The sequence below is a fragment of the Narcine bancroftii genome, chromosome 1, assembly GCF_036971445.1.
Source record: "Narcine bancroftii isolate sNarBan1 chromosome 1, sNarBan1.hap1, whole genome shotgun sequence".
In the NCBI taxonomy this organism is placed as follows: Eukaryota; Metazoa; Chordata; class Chondrichthyes; order Torpediniformes; family Narcinidae; genus Narcine; species Narcine bancroftii.
Genome location: NC_091469.1, coordinates 223,678,630 through 223,698,788, shown reverse-complemented (window position 1 = coordinate 223,698,788; position 20,159 = coordinate 223,678,630). Strand labels below are relative to the sequence as shown.

At 41.8% G+C, this 20,159-nt stretch overlaps 1 protein-coding gene across 2 annotated transcripts in view; it reads left to right on the top strand.

The window, feature by feature from the left end:
• The window catches only part of ell2 (elongation factor for RNA polymerase II 2), a 130,920-nt gene that overhangs the window by 77,188 nt on the left and 33,573 nt on the right, over positions 1-20,159 (top strand). For both annotated transcript variants that reach the window (XM_069891901.1, XM_069891910.1), the window contains exon 6: positions 5,191-5,315. In XM_069891901.1, the coding sequence (XP_069748002.1) occupies positions 5,191-5,315 (125 nt within the window). The remainder of the gene's footprint in view (positions 1-5,190; positions 5,316-20,159) is intronic.

Genomic DNA, 20,159 nt, shown 5'->3' with positions numbered 1-20,159 from the left:
CGGACAAGTTTCTCTTGTGTCTTGGTGTGAGCTTGCAGGCGCCTCAGATTGAAGAGACTGCCATCCGTGCGGTACCGGATGTAAACAGCGTCTTCATTGTTGGGGTCTTTCATGGCTTGGTTCAGCATCATGCTGAAGAAGATTGAAAAGAGGGTTGGTGCGAGAACACAGCCTTGCTTCACGCCATTGTTAATGGAGAAGGGTGGAGGTTTATGAGTAAGTTACTGTGCAGGAATTACCTCAGACCTATCAGTTTAAACTATCTTCTTAATAGAATTTTTTGTAGAATAAATTATTTTTGATTGATAGAAATGCCTTGCATGTAGCAGGACTTCATAGTATCCTTGCCTTGATTAATGGGGAACTGTGAGTGACACAAATGTATCTTTGTTTCATTTAATTGAAAGGTAGTCTCATTCACAACCTATTGCAGCCTATTACAACTTTAAACATTGGTGTGAATTTTGTTTATAGCAGAGCATTTTCATGTGCCACAGAACTCTAGGAAGCTGGCCTAAAGTAATTGATCCAATTTGTTGGCATGGTCTTCACCTTTTCTGATTTTGCCAATTGTACCATTTCTCAGGAACCAAGTTGAATGGGAAGTAAGAAAAACTTTAAAGTATTTTACAAGCCTTTTTTGTGATTTTTTTTTTTTGCTTTTTTTTTTAAATCACTTTTTCAATAGTGTATACTTTCAAGATATTTTGAGTATCTTTTGTAAAAACTTTTGTTCTTAAGATTTTGTTGGACAAGGTTGCAAATAGTTTACATTAATGAGGACTAGCAACTTGGCAGCAGCTTCTATATTTGGACTTAACTGCCTGCGCACAATTTTCGAATTGTAGTTGGCTATTGCAAAACAAGGCCCATGTAGGATCTTGCCTTATATTGAAACTTAATTTATATTTTTTTGTGTCCACTCCTGAACTCTGCTTTCAAGTAAGAATTTACAGTAATTGGTTACATTTTTACCAAAGTTATGCTTGCCATACACTTTCAATGTTTTGAAGTACATTGTGGCAGGAAATTGCAAGTACAATATTTTTTCCTCCAATACACTTTTCCTAAATGAAAAGTCTCCTCTTTCCTTTTTATTTTGCATGAAATACATTCTTTAATGAAAAATTAATTACAGCTTGCCTTAATTCAATTACTTGCAGGATAATGTTCAGAGATCACTTGCTTTTTTGGAGGTGAATGCTCTGAAATATTCCAGCGTAAATTAGTTATCCATGTGTTAGTTTTTGCTGTAAATTTGCAGTGAAGTGGGTAGCAGTCATTGCAGAAGAGGAAATGTTAAATTTAATTATTCTTGACCCTTTTTAAAAATTACAAGTTGTGGAAAGTTTTAATGACCTGGTATTGTTTTACTTTGACATTTTGGAGGTGGGGATGCAAATCTATAGACAAACTATGGAGAAATCTGAATAATAGGGTTTTCATGGTTGGGGATTTCAAGATACCCAGTTTTGGCATCCATTACCATTGTGTGAAAGGCACAGAGGAGATTGTGTGTAAAGAGCATGCAGGCAAGCTTTTTAAAGCTGTGCCTAATCCAACTAATGATGGGACAATTCAGAACTTTTGATGTAACAAAATAAACTGAGGGCAAAAATGGATGATACTGTCTTTGAAGACTTCAGTGAGACTTAACAAGATCAAACATTGGAAACTGATCAATTTGCCAAGGGAATCCAAGGCAAAGTAGATCCAAATTTTCATTGGAATTGGAAGACAGCAGGAGATGGAGGATTGATTTTGCAATTTGAAGATTGTCTAGTAGTGTATCACAGGGATTTGTGCTAAGGATCTGAGGAAGACATATGGGACGACTGGTCTTTCTTTGCTGTGTAATAAAGAAGCAAGGAGTTTATGCTGTATTCTCTTGCTGACATGTCTGTCTGTGGTCTCGTACTTCCAGACTAAGACCATCTGCAAATTAGAGGAACAAAACCTCGTCTTCCATCTGGGCACCTCCTACAGTATGGCATAGACTTCTCCAGTTTCTGTTTATAAAAAAAAAAACACCCCTTCTTCCCTGACTCCTTACCTCTAGTTCTGCCTCTTTCCTTTTTCCCCTCTACCTTTTCACAGAGCCAAAATCAATTCTCACCTTTCCTCTTATCATATCCAATGAACAGCTTTTGGCTGTTGGTCTTGACTCCTCCCCATTCATTCTTACCCCTTTCTCTCTCGTCTTTAATTAAGATGCCTGTCTGCAATTTGCTTGTACCTTGAAGAAGGCCTTGAGCCTGAAAAATTGGCAATATATCTTTACCTCCTGTAGTCACTGCAAGACTAGCTGAGTTCCTTAAGCATTTCTGTGTTTTTACAAACTCAGTGTCTTCAGACATTTGGGTTTCATGATGTATGGAGTCCAGCAAGGGGTAAACTGAAAAATTCACCCTCCTTCCTCTCCTTCACTGACTGAGTCTTGGACCTTTCTACAGCTGAACATCAATGATATCGAATGAAATAAAATAACTGGAAAAATGGAAATTCTGGCACTGGACAAGAGATGCTGTGTTAGGAAGTTCTTATGTGCAACAAATAATGACTTGGAACATGCTACAAGGTTGTACAAGTGAAGACCATCAATAATTTCAAATGAAAATGGGGTGTTAAGGAAGGGAAATGGGGCAGAATGGTGTATCTGCTTCAATTGTTCTTCAGAGAGCCATCATAAATTCCTTGGGTTGAATGCTTTCCTTTTGCATCGAGTCTGATTTTTAATGATTTAGAAGCTGATTCTCTGAAGATTTGGTTCCTGGAAATAGGTTCAACAACTAAAAGGATTAGAATTGGTACAACAATGCAGCTGTTTATTTTAATTCCTTCAAATGACTTGCCTTTTATATTGTACATCTTGTGCAGAGCAAAGTAACCACAGTAAATTGTTCATGAGTGATTAAAAATAACCAGCTTGAAATAGAGAACAATGGTGAAACATTTTTACAAAATCTGCCTGATTGTAGCGTGAGATTATGTTTTAACTGAAATGTTGTACTAAAAATCAATGATGTGTTGTATTTTTGATTAGTTTTTAATGCCAGAACAAACAGCTGTTTGAAATTGATGATTTGATTTCAGTTTTGATATTGTATGCATGTTCAAAAATTATTGGTAAAATGTCTTTCTTCTTTGGCTTGGCTTCGCGGACGAAGATTTATGGAGGGGTAATGTCCACGTCAGCTGCAGGCTCGTTTGTGGCTGACAAGTCCGATGCGGGACAGGCAAACACGGTTGCAGCGGTTGCAAGGGAAAATTGGTTGGTTGGGGTTGGGTGTTGGGCTTTTCCTCCTTTGCCTTTTGTCAGTGAGGTGGGCTCTGTGGTCTTCTTCTAAGGAGGTTGCTGCCCGCCGAACTGAGGTGCCAAGATGCACGGTTTGAGGCGATAACAGCCCACTGGCAGTGGTCAATGTGGCAGGCACCAAGGGATTTCTTTAGGCAGTCCTTGTACCTCTTCTTTGGTGCACCTCTGTCACGGTGGCCAGTGGAGAGCTCGCCATAGAACACGATCTTGGGAAGGCGATGGTCCTCCATTCTGGAGATGTGACCTACCCAGCGCAGTTGGATCTTCAGCAGCGTGGATTCGATGCTGTCGCCTCAGCCATCTCGAGTACTTCGACGTTAGGGATGAAGTCGCTCCAATGAATGTTGAGGATGGAGCGGAGACAACGCTGGTGGAAGTGTTCTAGGAGCTGTAGGTGATGCCGGTAGAGGACCCATGATTCGGAGCCGAACAGGAGTGTGGGTATGACAACGGCTCTGTATACGCTTATCTTTGTGAGGTTTTTCAGTTGGTTGTTTTTCCAGACTCTTTTGTGTAGTCTTCCAAAGGCGCTATTTGCCTTGGCGAGTCTGTTGTCTATCTCGTTGTAAACTGGTTGACCGTTTTGAGTTTTGTGTGCCCGATGGAGATGTGGGGGGGGGGGGGCTAGTATTCATGGTGAGGAGCTGGCTGATGGAGGACCTCAGTTTTCTTCAGGCTGACTTCCAGGCCAAACATTTTGGCAGTTTCCGCAAAACAGGACGTCAAGCGCTGAAGAGCAGGCTCTGAATGGGCAACTAAAGCGGCATCGTCTGCAAAGAGTAGTTCACGGACAAGTTTCTCTTGTGTCTTGGTGTGAGCTTGCAGGCGCCTCAGATTGAAGAGACTGCCATCCGTACGGTACCGGTTGTAAACAGTGTCTTCATTGTTGAGGTCTTTCATGGCTTGTTTCAGCATCATGCTGAAGAAGATTGAAAAGAGGGTTGGTGCGAGAACGCAGCCTTGCTTCATGCCATTGTTAATGGAGAAGGGTTCAGAGAGCTCATTGGTAAAATGTAAAGCAGTGGCTAAAGTTTTTAATATTTCCCTTCTCCACCACTGTTTCGGAAGCCTATGTGGTCTTTTCTTTGCTGTGTGATGCACCATGCACTCTTGGTGTTTGAGGTCCCTAAGCTGGGCATACATAGATTTGGGCATTCCTGTGTTGCACAGGAGAAATATTGGCTGAGGGAATTTGTTTTCGTGTAATCTTTACACCTCCATAAATTACCCGAGATTTATTTTGCAAATATATTAGTTTAAATGAACCAGTGAAATTTTCCAACATTCTTGAGGCCAAATCATTTAATATCTTAAGGAAGTTGATATGGCTCTAAAAGTTAGAAATATCAAGAGATATTGGGAGGAACTGGAACAAAGTATTGAATTTCATTAACCAGCCCTGATGATATTGAGTTGTGAACCAGGAACAAAGGGTGGAACAGCCTATTTTTTTGTTTCTCTGACTGTCCAATTTATCTTTTTAACAATATTCAAAGTATAATATTTTGAATTTTAACTGATTCAATAAAATCTAATCAATTTTATCCCTCCATCTCTTTCCTCTTCAATACTTTTTCAAATAGTTTTCAGATGATCCTAATTAGAAGCTTACTTATTGGTTGAAGGGCCACTGAATTTCCGTATTTACTCCCTTAAGATGCGATCTTGATTGTGAAATATTCTGTATTAAACTGGTATATTTTGTAGATATGCCTCTCTCTAACTTTATATAATGCTGCATTAAGCAAGATCCAAATGTTTTGTTTATAATTCAGTATTTTGTTATACTAGTCTTAATGTCTCTGCTTTTAATTTTTTACCCTTGAATAGCCGACCCCTTGGTTTCAAAACAAAAATGTTTACTTTCTAAATAGGTAGCTAATCTAAACCCAAAAGACAACTCCTACACTGTGAAGGATTTTGTGTACAAGGATGTTCAGCGGGATTGGCCTGGTTATTCTGAAGAGGATCGGCGATTATTTGATAAAGTGGTTTCCAGGTAAATCAAATCTTGGTTAGTACAATACTCAAGCATTCATTACTGAATAATTCTGAAGATTATTTAAAGGAAATATGGTTCAGATTCTGAGGGAAAATTATTTTACTGAGATTATGTTCATAATCCTTCAGATGCAACTGTGGTTCAGCGAGCCATTCAAGAGGGGAGGAGAGGAGAGAAGAGAAACATAATAGTGACGGTGTAGACAGGGGAATAGACACTTCTCTGTAATGAAGATTGAGAATCCTGAAGGCTTTGTGCCTGCCCGGTGCCTGGGTTCATGACATCTCATCTGACCTGCAGAGGAGAAAGATCCATGGGGGGCTTGGTGGGCATAGCGGTTAGCGGAATGCCTTTACAGTGCCAGCGATGAGGACCAGACTTGGGTTGGAATCTTTCTGTAAGGAGTTTGTATGTTTTCTCCAGGGGCTCTGGTTTCCTTCCCCTTCAAAAAGCATACCAGGCCGTAGGTTAATGGGGTGTAAATTGGGCATCATGAACTGTAACATTGGCCTGTTACAGTGATGCAAGTCTAAATTTAAAAATAAATGTCATGGTCCATATGGGTACCAATAACATTGGTAGAACTAGGAAAAAGGTTCTGCTGAAAGAATTTGAGCAGTAGGGACTAAATTAAAAAGCAAAACAAAAAAGTTATAATCTCTGGATTGCTACCTGAGCTGTGTGCAAATTGGCCCAGGATTGATAAGATTAGGGAATTGTATGCATGGGTCAAATGCTGGTGTGGAAGATGTGGTTTTGAATTCATGGAATATAGGCACCAGTATTAGGGAAAGATGGAGGTCTTAAGATGAGACGGGCTCCACCTGAACTATGCAAGGACTAGGATCCTGGTGAATCACGTAACTAGGGCTTCGAATGGGGCGTTAAACTAAATAGCGGGGGGTGGATTGAACAGATTGGAAAAGTATGGATAATGTTAAAGGGAAGGAAAGTGAAGAATAAATTATTGAAGTCTCCAGAATAAAAGATGGGACAGAAAGTTTAGAAATGGATAAACATTTAAACTCTAGCAACATCAAGACAAATGTGGGAAGGATGATAAACTGGATTGAAGATGCACTTAAATGCACACAGTGTACGAAAGAAAGTAGATGATCTTAAAGCACAGTTAGAAATTGGCAGGTATGACAGTGTAGGCATTACGGAGATGTGGCTGAAAGAGGATCACAGCTGGGAGCTAAACATTAAAAAAAGGTAGGTGGATGGGTACCTTTGGTTTTTAAAAAAAGTATGAAATCAAATCCACAGGGACTGAGGATCAGAGGATGTAGAATACTTGAGGGTAGAGTTAAGAAATGGAAGGGTAAAATACCCTGATGGGAGATGAACACAGACCTCCAAATAGCAGCCAGGATGAAGGATATAAATTACAATGAGTTGGAGGTGGCATGGAAAAAAGGCAATGTTATAGTGGCTATGGGGGACTTCAAAATGCTGGTAGACTGGGGAAAATCAGGTTGGCACAAGAGCCCAAGAGAAGGAATTGTGCAATGCCTATGAGATGACTTTTTGAAGCAGCTTGTGGTGTTGTGCAATGGATCAGGTATGATTAGGGAACTTTAAGTAAAAGAACCATCGCAATTTCATAGAATTCACTCTGCAGTTTGAGAGTCCGGGGGGTGGGGGGGGTGGGGGGGGGTGGGGGGAAGTAAAATCAGATGTGTTGGTATTACAGTTCTGTAAAGATAACTGAAGTTATAAGAGAGCTTCTGGCCAAAGTTGATTAGAAGGGCATCCAAGTAGGGAAAAGAGAGAGTAGCAAAAGCAGGCATTTCTGGGAATTTTTTTTAAAAATGCAGGTTTGTTTTATTATGAAGAGCATTCTAAAGAGAGAGTGAGGCAACTGTGGCTGGCAAGGAAAGTCAAAGACAGTATAAATGCATGTGTAGGTGAACAGTACTAACAAAAGTTTGTGGGAAGCTAGAGGATTGGTTGGCATTTTAAAAACTCAAAGGTTCTAAAGAGGTAGCTGAGGTCATTGGGAACACATTCGTAATGATCTCCCATTAGTAGTTACTAGTATTGGGAATGGGTTCAGAAGTTGGGAAAATTGCAAATGTCACACCACCCTTTAAGATGGGAGAGAGGAAATTATAAGCCAATTAGCCGAACTTCAGAGGTTGGCAAGATTCTGGTCTATTATTATGGATGTGGTTTCAGGGTACTTTAAAGCACAAGATAAAATGGGTCAGTTAGCATGATTGCCTTCAAGCTTCATCTTGCTCAAGAAATCTCTTGTTCTTTGAGGAAGTAACAAGCAGGATAGACAGAGTCGATGGATGTTGTTTACTTGGTTTTTCAGAAGCTCTGTGTCACAAATGAAGCTGCTAAACGTACGACCGTGGATAGAAGATTGGCTGATTGGCAGAAGGTATTAAGTGTGAATAAAGGGGCCTTTTCTGGTTGCCGACCAGTGACTAGTGCTGTTCTCCAGGGTCATTGTCAGGTCCCTACTTTTCATGTTGTATGTAAGTGATTTATATAGCAGAATTGTGGCAAGTATACAAGTGATAACATTGCTGGAGAGGCAGATAATGCTGAGAAAGTAGGAAATCTGCAGAGGGATTTAGATAGGTTGGGAGAATGAGCAAAGGTGTGGCAGATAAAATACAGTGTAGAGAAGTGTATGGTCATGCACTTTGGGAAGAAGGAATAAAGAAGTAGACTATTTTGTAAATGAAAAGAGAATTCAAAAAGCAGAGATTCAAAGGGACTTGGGAGTCAAATTCCATAAAGTTTAATTTACATTTTGAGGCAGTAATAAGGAAGCCAAATACAATGTTAGCATTCATTTCAGTGGGACTAGAATATAAAGGCAAAGTTGTAAAGCTGAGGCTTTACATGGTGTTGTTCTAAACACATTTGGATTATTGTTGTGGTGGAACACTAATACATGCATTGTGCTGGTTGGCCCGCCCCTGATACAAACTCCTCCCCCTAAAGATCCCTAATGAAGGTGGTACCGCCCAATCCTCTCCCTCAGTACTGCCTTGGAATCGGGCCAACAGCATGCAAGATTTCTCTGTGAGTTTATAGTAATTAAACCCTATTAATCTTGACCTGGTCTGTTTGGTCTAAGTCATACATGTCAAACTCTGGCCCCTTGGCCCGCAAGATCATTTCAAAAATGTATTAGAGGTGGCCCGCCCTGCAGCGAGAGCCGATGCTGTTTTTTGGTAATGTCACCCCCACCATCCTCCCCCTTCATTGCACATCCTTCCCCATTGTAACACGAGAAATTGTAACACGAGAAGTCTGTTGGAAGGCTCCCCACACAACCAGTCACTTCTCCCACCTGTCGAGCGGTGCGGCGGATGGGCGAGCGCCTGTGATTTCCTGTCGGCGGGACGGACATGGCAGGCTGCGCACGACCCCCGGGCAGCGCGAGCCCTGCGCGACTGGCACTGGACGGCCCTTCCACAGCGCGAGCGCACTTCTCCCAGTCGCCACGGCCTTCAGCGCTTGCACCCGCGCGGACCCCAGGGACGGCTGGTTCGGCCCTGCATGTGAAGAGAGAGATGGTGGCTGTCCGCAAAGGCTGATCGGCACCGTGCTGGGCCTGAGTGGGTGGGTAAGCTGGGGTGGGCAGAGGGTGTAGGTGAGGAGTAAAGGGCAGGGGAAGTTATGGTGGTGTGAGGGGCAGTTAGAGGGAGGGATGAGTAGAAGGAGGGGTGGATAGGGAAGAGGTAAAAGGGGAGGGGCAGGGCGAGTAGGGGAGGGGTGATTAGAGGGTGAGAGACGGGTAGAGGGAGGAACAGGTTGAGGGGAGAGGCAGTAGAGGGGTGTGTATAGGATGGGGTGGGTAGAGGCAGAGCGAGTGGAGTGAGGGGTGAGTCTTTGTCTTTGGCTTGGCTTCGCGGACGAAGATTTATGGAGGGGGTAAAAAGTCCACGTCAGCTGCAGGCTCGTTTGTGGCTGACCAGTCCGATGCGGGACAGGCAGACACGATTGCAGCGGTTGCAAGGGAAAATTGGTTGGTTGGGGTTGGGTGTTGGGTTTTTCCTCCTTTGCCTTTTGTCAGTGAGGTGGGCTCTGCGGTCTTCTTCAAAGGAGGCTGCTGCCCGCCAAACTGTGAGGCGCCAAGATGCACGGTTTGAGGCGTTATCAGCCCACTGGCGGTGGTCAATGTGGCAGGCACCAAGAGATTTCTTTAGGCAGTCCTTGTACCTTTTCTTTGGTGCACCTCTGTCACGGTGGCCAGTGGAGAGCTCGCCATATAATACGATCTTGGGAAGGCGATGGTCTTCCATTCTGGAGACGTGACCCATCCAGCGCAGCTGGATCTTCAGCAGCGTGGACTCGATGCTGTCGACCTCTGCCATCTCGAGTACCTCGACGTTAGGGGTGTGAGCGCTCCAATGGATGTTGAGGATGGAGCGGAGACAACGCTGGTGGAAGCGTTCTAGGAGCCGTAGGTGGTGCCGGTAGAGGACCCATGATTCGGAGCCGAACAGGAGTGTGGGTATGACAACGGCTCTGTATACGCTTATCTTTGTGAGGTTTTTCAGTTGGTTGTTTTTCCAGACTCTTTTGTGTAGTCTTCCAAAGGCGCTATTTGCCTTGGCGAGTCTGTTGTCTATCTCATTGTCGATCCTTGCATCTGATGAAATGGTGCAGCCGAGATAGGTAAACTGGTTGACCGTTTTGAGTTTTGTGTGCCCGATGGAGATGTGGGGGGGCTGGTAGTCATGGTGGGGAGCTGGCTGATGGAGGACCTCAGTTTTCTTCAGGCTGACTTCCAGGCCAAACATTTTGGCAGTTTCCGCAAAGCAGGACGTCAAGCGCTGAAGAGCTGGCTCTGAATGGGCAACTAAAGCGGCATCATCTGCAAAGAGTAGTTCACGGACAAGTTTCTCTTGTGTCTTGGTGTGAGCTTGCAGGCGCCTCAGATTGAAGAGACTGCCATCCGTGCGGTACCGGATGTAAACAGCGTCTTCATTGTTGGGGTCTTTCATGGCTTGGTTCAGCATCATGCTGAAGAAGATTGAAAAGAGGGTTGGTGCGAGAACACAGCCTTGCTTCACGCCATTGTTAATGGAGAGGGATGGTGGGTCGAGGGTGAAAATAGAGGCCTAGAACCTGAGGAGTGAGCAGGAAATGCTGACCCTGATGCAGGCCAAAATGGACACAGCCTGTGAATGCTGACTACATCTCCACAGGGACCAAATAGATTTCCCTCAGGTCAAGCAAAGGGTGAACTTGAGCTACCTACTCCTGACCTGTAACATTATCCTCCTAAAGTTATATCCTAAAGTTTAACATTACATATGTTGAAAGAAGAGAAAACATGCAGATGTTGTTGAAAATCTTCAATAAATATTTAGTTCGGCCCTCGACTTAGTCCAAGTTTTTAATTTTGGCCCTCCGTGAATTTGAGTTTGACACCCCTGGTCTAGGTGATAGCACTAAAATTGTGAACAGTTTTGGGCCCCATATCTAATGAGGGGTGTGCTGGCGTTGGAGAGCATACAGAGGAGGGTTACAAGAATGATTCCAAAGATCAGTTAGTATGTGGCTGTTTGATGGCTTGGGGCCTGTACTTGCTAGAGTTTAGGAGGTGGTGGGTGGGGGGGAAATTTTGTTGAAACATACCAAATATTAAGTGTATGTGGAGAAGATATTTCCAGTGGTTAGAGAGTTTAGGATTAAAAGGAGATCCCTTTAGAACAGATGAGGTTTTTTCAGAGGGTGGGGAATTTATTGGCATAGTGTGCATTGGATGTCATAATTGGGTACATTTAAAGTAGAGATTAATAGGTTCTTGATTAGTAAGGGTGTTAATGTTTATGGGGCCAAGGCAGGACAATGGAGTGGAAAAGAAGAATACCTCAGCTTCGATTCAAATGATGATGTATACTCAAAACCAAATGAATTAATTTTGGTCCCAAGCCTTAAGGTAAACAAACCAGCAGGCGATGTCATAGAGCACCAACCAACACAAGACTGCTTAATTGTAGTAAAAAATAACTTGACTTCTGTCTTCACTGGTGATGGTACTTGACGACTTTTAATTGCTGGTGTTTACTTTTCAAAGAATATCATTATGATACTCTTATCTTAAACTGAATTAAATGGTATGTAGTTTATTGGAATTTCATTCCAATTTCTGCTTTTTATTTCAACATCACAATAAGGGGCAATTCCTCCAATTTTGTTGTGTACTCCACTAAATGTCAGTCAATTTAAACTCTCCTGCTTCATTTCTAATTCACTCGAACTCCAACCACCTGTAACATTTGTGCTTGGTTTATTTGAAATGTGCTGTTTTTTGACATATCATTTGTTTTTAAATTTCTTCATAGATTTATAACATTCTAAGTGCATTGTGTGCTCATTAAATTGTGACAGTCATCTAAGTTTATCCACTCTTTATGCTGCTTTTTTTTTGGTCATCTCCACTAATATTTCTTGATGTTAATTTTTTAATAACATGCCTGTAATGCAAATTGATGATTTGCCATGTTCTTGTGCAAGGTTCTTATTGTCACTGCTTCAGAGGCTCTTCCTCAATACTTCTACTTTCACCCATCTTAATAATTTAATGAGAGCTAGCCACAACTAAACATGAGAGCCATTATCATTTTTTCAAAAGGTTGCCATTAGGATCTTGTGTTGATTAAAACAGCAGTACATTTCCATTAATTTATCTGCATGATGTAGCCAGTAAACAATGTAGTTCAGAGTTAAGTTTCATTGTCTTGAATTATTGAGTTGTTGGAGATGCAATGCAATGCCAGGCTTGTAAAGATTCATTCATCAGGTAGTTTGAGTTATATTTGTACTTCAATTGATGAGAATTTTGGCCAGGCTATGTTGTCTTCATATAGATGGTATACAAAATGCTTCCAGAATTTCAAATAGATGAAGATTCAGTTAATTGCATCTAAAGCTACATAAAAATTCTGTAGGTATCAATTTTGTTACCTCTAATTTTTAAAGAGAATATCATCTCAATTTAATCTCTTCGTGACCAAACCACCAACCCAACAATCAAACTGGTAAGCCTTTACTGCCCTCCATTGCAAGGTTGCTTTCTTTAATTGGGAGATGGATCTTCACCAGGGCCTATACAATTGGATGAAGATATCTCTTGTTGGTCAAATCCAAATTTGCAATAAAGGCCAATAAACTGACTTGCTTCCGAATTGCTTACTGATCTGGCATCTTTATTTTAAGTGATGTACGAGGACCTAGTTCTCTCTGAATACTAAAATCTTTTGATTAGTCACAATTCCTCTTTGCTCTGTCTGCATGTGCTTGTGCATCAACTTGTCCTGTCTGAATCACTTCAAGGCTCTTCTTTCTGTGCAGCCCAATTAATTACTCTTCATAAATTCATATGGGCTCTATCTACATTGCCTCTGTCCTATATGTTCCAAGTACACTGAATAACTATCACAGCATTTCTAATGATCTATAGCTTTCTGCTTTCTCTTCCTTGCTTAATTAGTGGGTTTGTATTTGCTACCTTTCAGCAAGTAGGACCATGCTAGATTCTAGAATTTTGGTCAATGAATACATTCTTTATCTCCGTAGCAGTCACCTTCAAGATCCTTGGCACATATTTGACGTGGGTGAAAATTCAGGGAGCACTTTTGTCACTTAACAGCATAGAAATCTATACAGACCCTTTGGCCAACAATATTGTGCTGACCTAATAACCAACACTAACAACTGCCTGAAAATTCCCCACTGCATAGACCTCCATTTTTCTCAGTTCCATGTACCTATCTAATAGTCTCTTAAAAGATCCTGTTGTACTTGCCACCATTGTCACCAGCACTTTCCATGTGCCCTTCACTCTATGTGAAGAAACTTGTCTTTTGCATCTCACCCCCACCCCCACTCCCAAGCACCTTTAAAATTATGCCCCCTCATGTTAGCCATTTCAGCCTCTGGCGATCCACGTGATCAGTGGCTCTTGTACACTGCTATCGGATTATCCTTGGCTTCAGTGAGAAAAGACCCAAGTTCATTCAATCTATCCTCATGAGGCATGCTCTCCAATCTATGCAACATCCTTGTAAATCTCTCTGCACCCTTGCTATAGCATTCACACCTTTTTTGCAATGAGGTGACCAGAAATGAACACAATATTCCAAGTAGGGTGTGACCAAGGTCTTGTATATCTGCAGCATTACCTCACTGCTCTTGAACTCAATCCCATGGTTAATTAAGGCCAACACACCATATGCAGTCTTACCAACACAATCAATATTTGGAGCAGCTTTAAGAGACCCATCGATGTGGGTCCCCAAGATCTCTGTTTGCCAACACTGCTCAGTATCCTCCCATTAACATTGTATTCTGCCTTCAAATTTGGCCCATCAGAATTAGCCTCTTCACACTTTTCTGGATTAGTCTCCATCTGTCACTTCTCAGCTCTGCAACCCTCCAAACTATTCAGAACACCACCCACTTTCATGTTATCTTCAAACTTACTAACCTGACTTTGTACCCTGGTACCAATTCTCCTTCTACCTACACAAGAGTCAACTTACAGTAGCCAATTAATCAAGCAACCTGCATTTATTTGGTATGTGGGTGAAAACTAGATCTCTTGCAGAAAAGCAGAATCATAGGAATATTCAAAATCCAAACACAGAACCCATTTCCATATTGAATCCAGAGCTGTGAAGCAGCAGTGCTAGTCATTGTACCACTGCTTGGTCTATATCACACATGTCAAACTCTGGCCCGCGATATAATTATATTTGGCCCGCAAGATCAAATCAAAAATGTATTAGAGGTGGCCCGCTGGCCGGTGCGCCAGAATAGCGCATGCACAGTAACCGCTGTGTCCCAGGGTGAGAGAGAGAGAGAAAAATCCTGGTCCTTGAAAAGTAGTGGTGGGTGGTTTTATAAACACGCTGTCGTGTCCCCCCGCCCACCCCCCCCCCCACCGCAGCGCGGCCTGGCCGGTGTCAGGGGAAGCCAAGGCTGCTTCCCAGCGCCCGGAACCCCAGTGGCACAGCGTTTCTTGGAGCTGCAGATGGAGTCAGGACGCCGGAGGGAAGATTGGGGCTCCCCACCGGGCGATGGGGGCGCCGGCCGCCCTGCACCTTCCCACCGGACCAGCGGCGGGTGCCCGGAGTACACGTGGAGAGCGAGGTTGGTCGGGCAGGTAGGGTGGAACTCCCCGCCAATCTCGGGAGTGGCGTGGGCTGCATCGGGATTAGCCACGCTCACCTGCTCCTCCACCACTGACCGGGATCCCAGCACGTTCCTGAGCGCGGAGACTGCCCTGGAAAGGTCCTGGGATACCGGCACGGAAAGAAGAGCAGGGTCCGTAGAACATTACAGATCAGAAACAGGCCCTTCGGCCCTTTGACTCTACCTTGTGAAAACCCAACACTGGAGAAACTCAGCGGGTTAAACCATATCCTTTATCCAGCAGAGAGGTACCTGACAATGTTTGGCCCTTGATCCCCCTCATCAATGTATGAGCAAAAGTCTGTGGTTCTCGTAAAAACACCAGAAGGGAGAAACTCAGCAGGTCAAAGGGGGTCCGGGAGAAACTCAGCAGGTCAAAGGGGGATCCGGGAGAAACTCAGCAGGTCAAAGGGGGGGTCCGAGAGAAACTCAGCAGGTCAAGGGGGAGGGGTCCGGGAGAAACTCAGAAGGTCAAGGGGAGGGAGTCCAGGAGAAACTCAGCAGGTCAAGGGGGGTCCGGGAGAAACTCAGCAGGTCAAGGTGGGTCCGGGAGAAACTCAGCAGGTCAAGGGGGGTCCGGCAGAAACTCAGCAGGTCAAGGGGGGTCCAGGAGAAACTCAGCAGGTCAAGGGGGCTCCGGCAGAAACTCAGGGGGGGCCTGACCTCGCCAGGACCGTTGCCCACTCCCCCTCCCTGCCGTAGGCCGACCCGCGACTCACGGTGACGGGGCCGCTGATCCGCCGAGATGCCGCCCTGCAGCGAGAGCCGATGCCCCCGCACTGTCGTTGTCCAACCCGATCGCCCGCAAACCCCGCCCTCCCGCACACAGGCCTGAGTAAGGATTATGAACTTTAATCTCAGGATAAAATGATCTTCCAATAGTTTCATGTCACAGTGATAAATATATTCCTGGTTAAAAATGGTCCTGCTCCTGGATACAAGCTCATTAGGCATAAAACTTGAAAAGTGTGTAAATCAAAGGATATCTGTACCAATGGAAAAAGGGCATGCCAAATAACCCTGCTAGAGTTCATGCCCACAATCAGTCACCCATTTGATTGTTTCAGGAATCATGTTATTCTCCCACAATCTCAATAGCCCTCAGATTTTACTATTCGACAGCACACTAGCAACATTTGACAAATCCTCTATAGAGAAATATTATTTATTGAATATTTTATTTCTCATTTGTTAATGCTTCTGGAAAAAGTTTATCCAAAACTATTATTAAACATTTATTTTAATAAGAAAAAGTTTAACATTACATATGTTGAAAGAAGAGAAAACATGCAGATGTTGTTGAAAATTTTCAATAAATATTTAGTTCGGCCCTCGACTTAGTCCAAGTTTTTAATTTTGGCCCTCCGTGAATTTGAGTTTGACACCCCTGGTCTATATGATGAATACTGCAACCACTCTTCCTGTAGGGTTTTTTGCCATTGTGGCATGAACAGTACAAATCCAATTATCCAAAATGGTCGGGATCAGGCCTATGTCAGTTTAATGATTTTTTTTCAGACAACTGGTCATTTTTTAAAAACAGCCCAGTAGCAACAGCACATCATTTGTAACAGTGTTTAAACAACAACTAACAAGAGGAGGCATTAAAATAGTGTTTTTAATTCACCATAAAAAAAATGCTGGCCACTGCCGATCACTGACATCTCCCCACCGAGGCCCCGCCGCTGCCAGCAGCCCGACATTCCTGCCACTGTCTTTGATGGCGCCGGGATAAGGGATTCTTTCAATTGCTTGCAGATGGAAAACAGTGGCTCGCAGTTTGAGAGGGAGAGTTGAAGAGAAAAGTCAATGAGGGAAGGTAAAGAAGAAATGGAGAGGGAGGGGGGAGGAGTTACCTGAAGTGAGGACAATCGTCATACTAATTTCATGTCAGGTGATTTTTTTTTTTCAACTTGTGAGGTCATTTCTGCTCCAAATAATTTTGGGATAAACGAGGATTTCTGATTTGTTTTGGATAGCCTCATTTATCCAAATTTTTAAAAAATTTTGGATAAATGAGGATTTCTAAGAATCCAATTTTAGATTATTGGAGTTGTTCTGTATTTATAAGAATGCATTAATTCATTAAATGTTAACCATTACTTTAAAAATCATACTTGTGTACTATATTGTCCCCAATCTGCCATAGGTGACTCGTACTTTATACTTTATAGATTGGTTTGGATTGAACTAGATCACTCAATTTTTATACATTTCAATCATATTTTCATCTTTGTTTCTTGGAAGATCGCCTTACATTATGGATCATCAATTAACTTTCTTACTACACGATACAAGATTTAAAATGGCCTATTCCCTCACTAGTTATTCTCTACTCACTTCGTGAATTCAAATGCCACAGATTTTGAAGCAAAGATAGATAGGTTCTTTGTTGGCAAGATGAATAATTATCAAGGAGAGACAGGAATGTCAGGTTGAGATTGCAATTTGATTATTAACTATGATTATATTAAATGGCAGAGTGGGCATGACTATACACCTACCCCTAATTTGTATGTATGCAATCACCATTAAAATGTTTTAAAAATTGTAAGTAATTTGAAACAAATGAAATACTAAAGTGTACAACTCTTGTGATTGGTGAAAAAACACAAAAATGCTGGAAATACTCACCAGCTCTCACAGCGTCCATAGGAGATGAGGATATACATATATTACCAACATTTCGGGCCTGAGCCATTCTTCAAGATGTGGGCCATTGAAGATGGGTTCATTACCTTGAAGAAGGCTCAGGCCCAAAACTGACTTCCTCTGTCAGTTTTGTGAAACATATAAATATTTGGTTAGAAATCACAGATTAGTGTGAAACTAATGAAGACATCAATTTGTTGTAAATTTTGACTGGAAAAACTCAAGTATAAAACTCAGTACCAGTACAATCACCCATCCTTTCCACAATCACTGTACCACCTCACATAATGTATTCTGCCTCTAACCTTCACTCTTGCTCATTCTTGATCTGATCTATTTTAAACAAGATTGAATCCAAAGGTGCAGTGTTAATGGTGAAAATCAGTACTGGATAAAACAGTTTGTAATTTATAACTTAAGGGCTATCTAGAATGTGGTATTTCCACTTTTTTTTAGCCACATGCTACATTAATTTTTAAGGTGTGACCTAAATAAGCCAAAATTTCTTGGGCTTTTAATGTATTGCAGTACACAACTTTGTTATGTGTAATCTGAAGTGAATGTGTTGAAATTTAATGCTAGATTTGTGTTGAGGGAATGTATGCAAAATAACTTTTTTTGTCCAATGCTGTCATGGAATTTATCTTAATTAAAATCTTTATTCAATGTGTTTGTGTTATCCAGTTCATTTTGGTAGAATAGTTACAGCCTTCATTATTCAGAGATGTAATGCCACATTACTTAGCCTGGAGTTAAATTGTTTTGGAATGGGTGGTAATTTGACTATTGGTGAAAGATTAAAGTGTAAGATAGCCACTGGGAGTAATATGTCTTGTATTTGGGCAAATTCTGTTCTCTTTAGTGTGTACTCCATGGTTGGTAGACATGAATTGCAATCATAGTTCTACATTGCACTACATATTGAGGTGGTATTTGGCATCTGAATGGTTAGTAAATTTAATAAATAGAAGGCTTGGCATTCTCCTAGAATAATAAAGTTCTAACATTAGTTCAATTTAAAGTTGGAATGAAAATATTATGGACTTTTAGTACCAATGTTTATGAGTCTCTTGTCACTCAGAGGAAAACACAAGGAAGCTTCTTGAGAAGTATTGGTCACTGTCAAGTAAATACAGAGTTAAAAGGGGATTTGAATGAGTTCCATGCTGAGGGAAGGGAAAGGGAGCCTAGAACAAACAGACACACAAAAGACTGCATATGATGGAATCTGGAACAATGCACCATCTGCTGGAGGAACTCAGTGGGTCGTGTAGCATCACTGGGAGAAAAAGAATTGTCAACGTTTTGAGCTGCAACCCTTATTTAGGACCTGTGCTGAGCCTAGAACTGATGTGGTCGAGAGGAGGCAAAACAAAATTGCAAATCATTTTCACTTGTGGACCTCTAGCTCCAGATTCTCTCATCACTATATTGACTTGCTGAGGAGCTGCAACAGGCAGAATTAAAATGTAACCATGACTTTGTTTTTTTTTAAATTAGCTGGTCTGAACAGCTTAAGAGCATTTTTTGTTTGACAGGAACTACAGAAAATAGTTCAGTGGGCATTCCAAATAATGCAAAATGAGAGAGATTATGTATCATTTGTTCTTGCAGCTTTGGATCTAACTTCTAATTTTGCCAATGTTGTACCAGTAACTCTATAAGTTTCATGGTATTAAAAGAACCATTTGAAACCTTGTTATGGAACATGATAATGCAAATATCTAGTGGTATGATTTTTGTAAACTTTATATACAGATGTGTGCTGGAGTATGTTAAGGTTAAGAAGGAGACAATGTTAGACCTTGTGAAAAACATTATGATGGCTAAATCCCTAGGGTTCAACTGGAAAAACCCCAGGAAATGAGGGAAGAGATGGCTGGGGCATTGACAATGATGTATGCATTCTCCCTGAACACAGGAGTGGAACCAGAAATTTAAAAAATGGCAGTTTTTCAAGTTGGTTTTAGGGTTAGAACAGAATTTTGCATCAATAGTGGGAAAACTATTGGAGAGGGTTCTTTAGGGACAGGATTTACAAGCATTTGGGGAAGCATAGCCTTGTAAGGGATACTCAGCATAGTTTTATGAGGGGAAAATCATGCCTCACAAGCTTAAATTGAGTTTTTCAAGGAGATGACAAAACAAATTGAAGGTAGAACAGTGGATGTGGTGTATGTGGATTTTATTCATATGTCTGATAAAGTTCCCTGTGGTCGGATCAGCCAGAAATTAATGAGGCCTGGGGAAATGTGGATTTAAAATTGACTTGCCCACCAAAGACAAAGGGTGATAGCAGATGGAGTGTATTCTGTCTGTAGGTCGGTGGCTAGTGAGATTCTGCAGGGTTCTGGGACCCCTGCTCCTTTTGATTTTTTTTTAATATGCAGGTCCTCCTCAACTTACAATGGGGTTATGATCCAGCAAGTCCATTGTAAGTCGAAAAAGAATACCACATCTACTATTTTTTTAGAATAATTAAATTTAGATACCTTTATTCTACACTAGAAAAAAAAATAATGTACGCAACTGAAAGCACACTGGGCATGAATGTTTGAAGCATTGAACTAAAATTAATTGCTGGATGGTGGGGATGCTAAAGCAACAGGGTCTGCGAGCATGGTTGGGTCAGCATTGCGAGAGAATATGCTGTACAATACTCTCATGCAATGCTGCCATCACCCAGCATCATGAGAGGAGGGTACCACAAATCGCAAATGCAGGAATAGTTCAGAATTTGAAATTGAAAGTACAGATTCAAACCATCGTAACTTTGAAAAATTGTAAGTTGGACCATCTTAAGTAGGGGAGCACCTGTATATATAAATGAGAAAATGGAGGGTTGAGTCAGTATGTTTACATATAATGAGAAGATTGGATATATTGTAAGAGTGTGGAAGTTTGTCGTAGGTTATAGTGGGATATAGATAGGACAAAGAAAGCACACATGAAGTTCAATCTGGAAAAGAGTGAAGTGATACTTTGGAAGATCAAATGGAAGCAGAGTACAAGGTT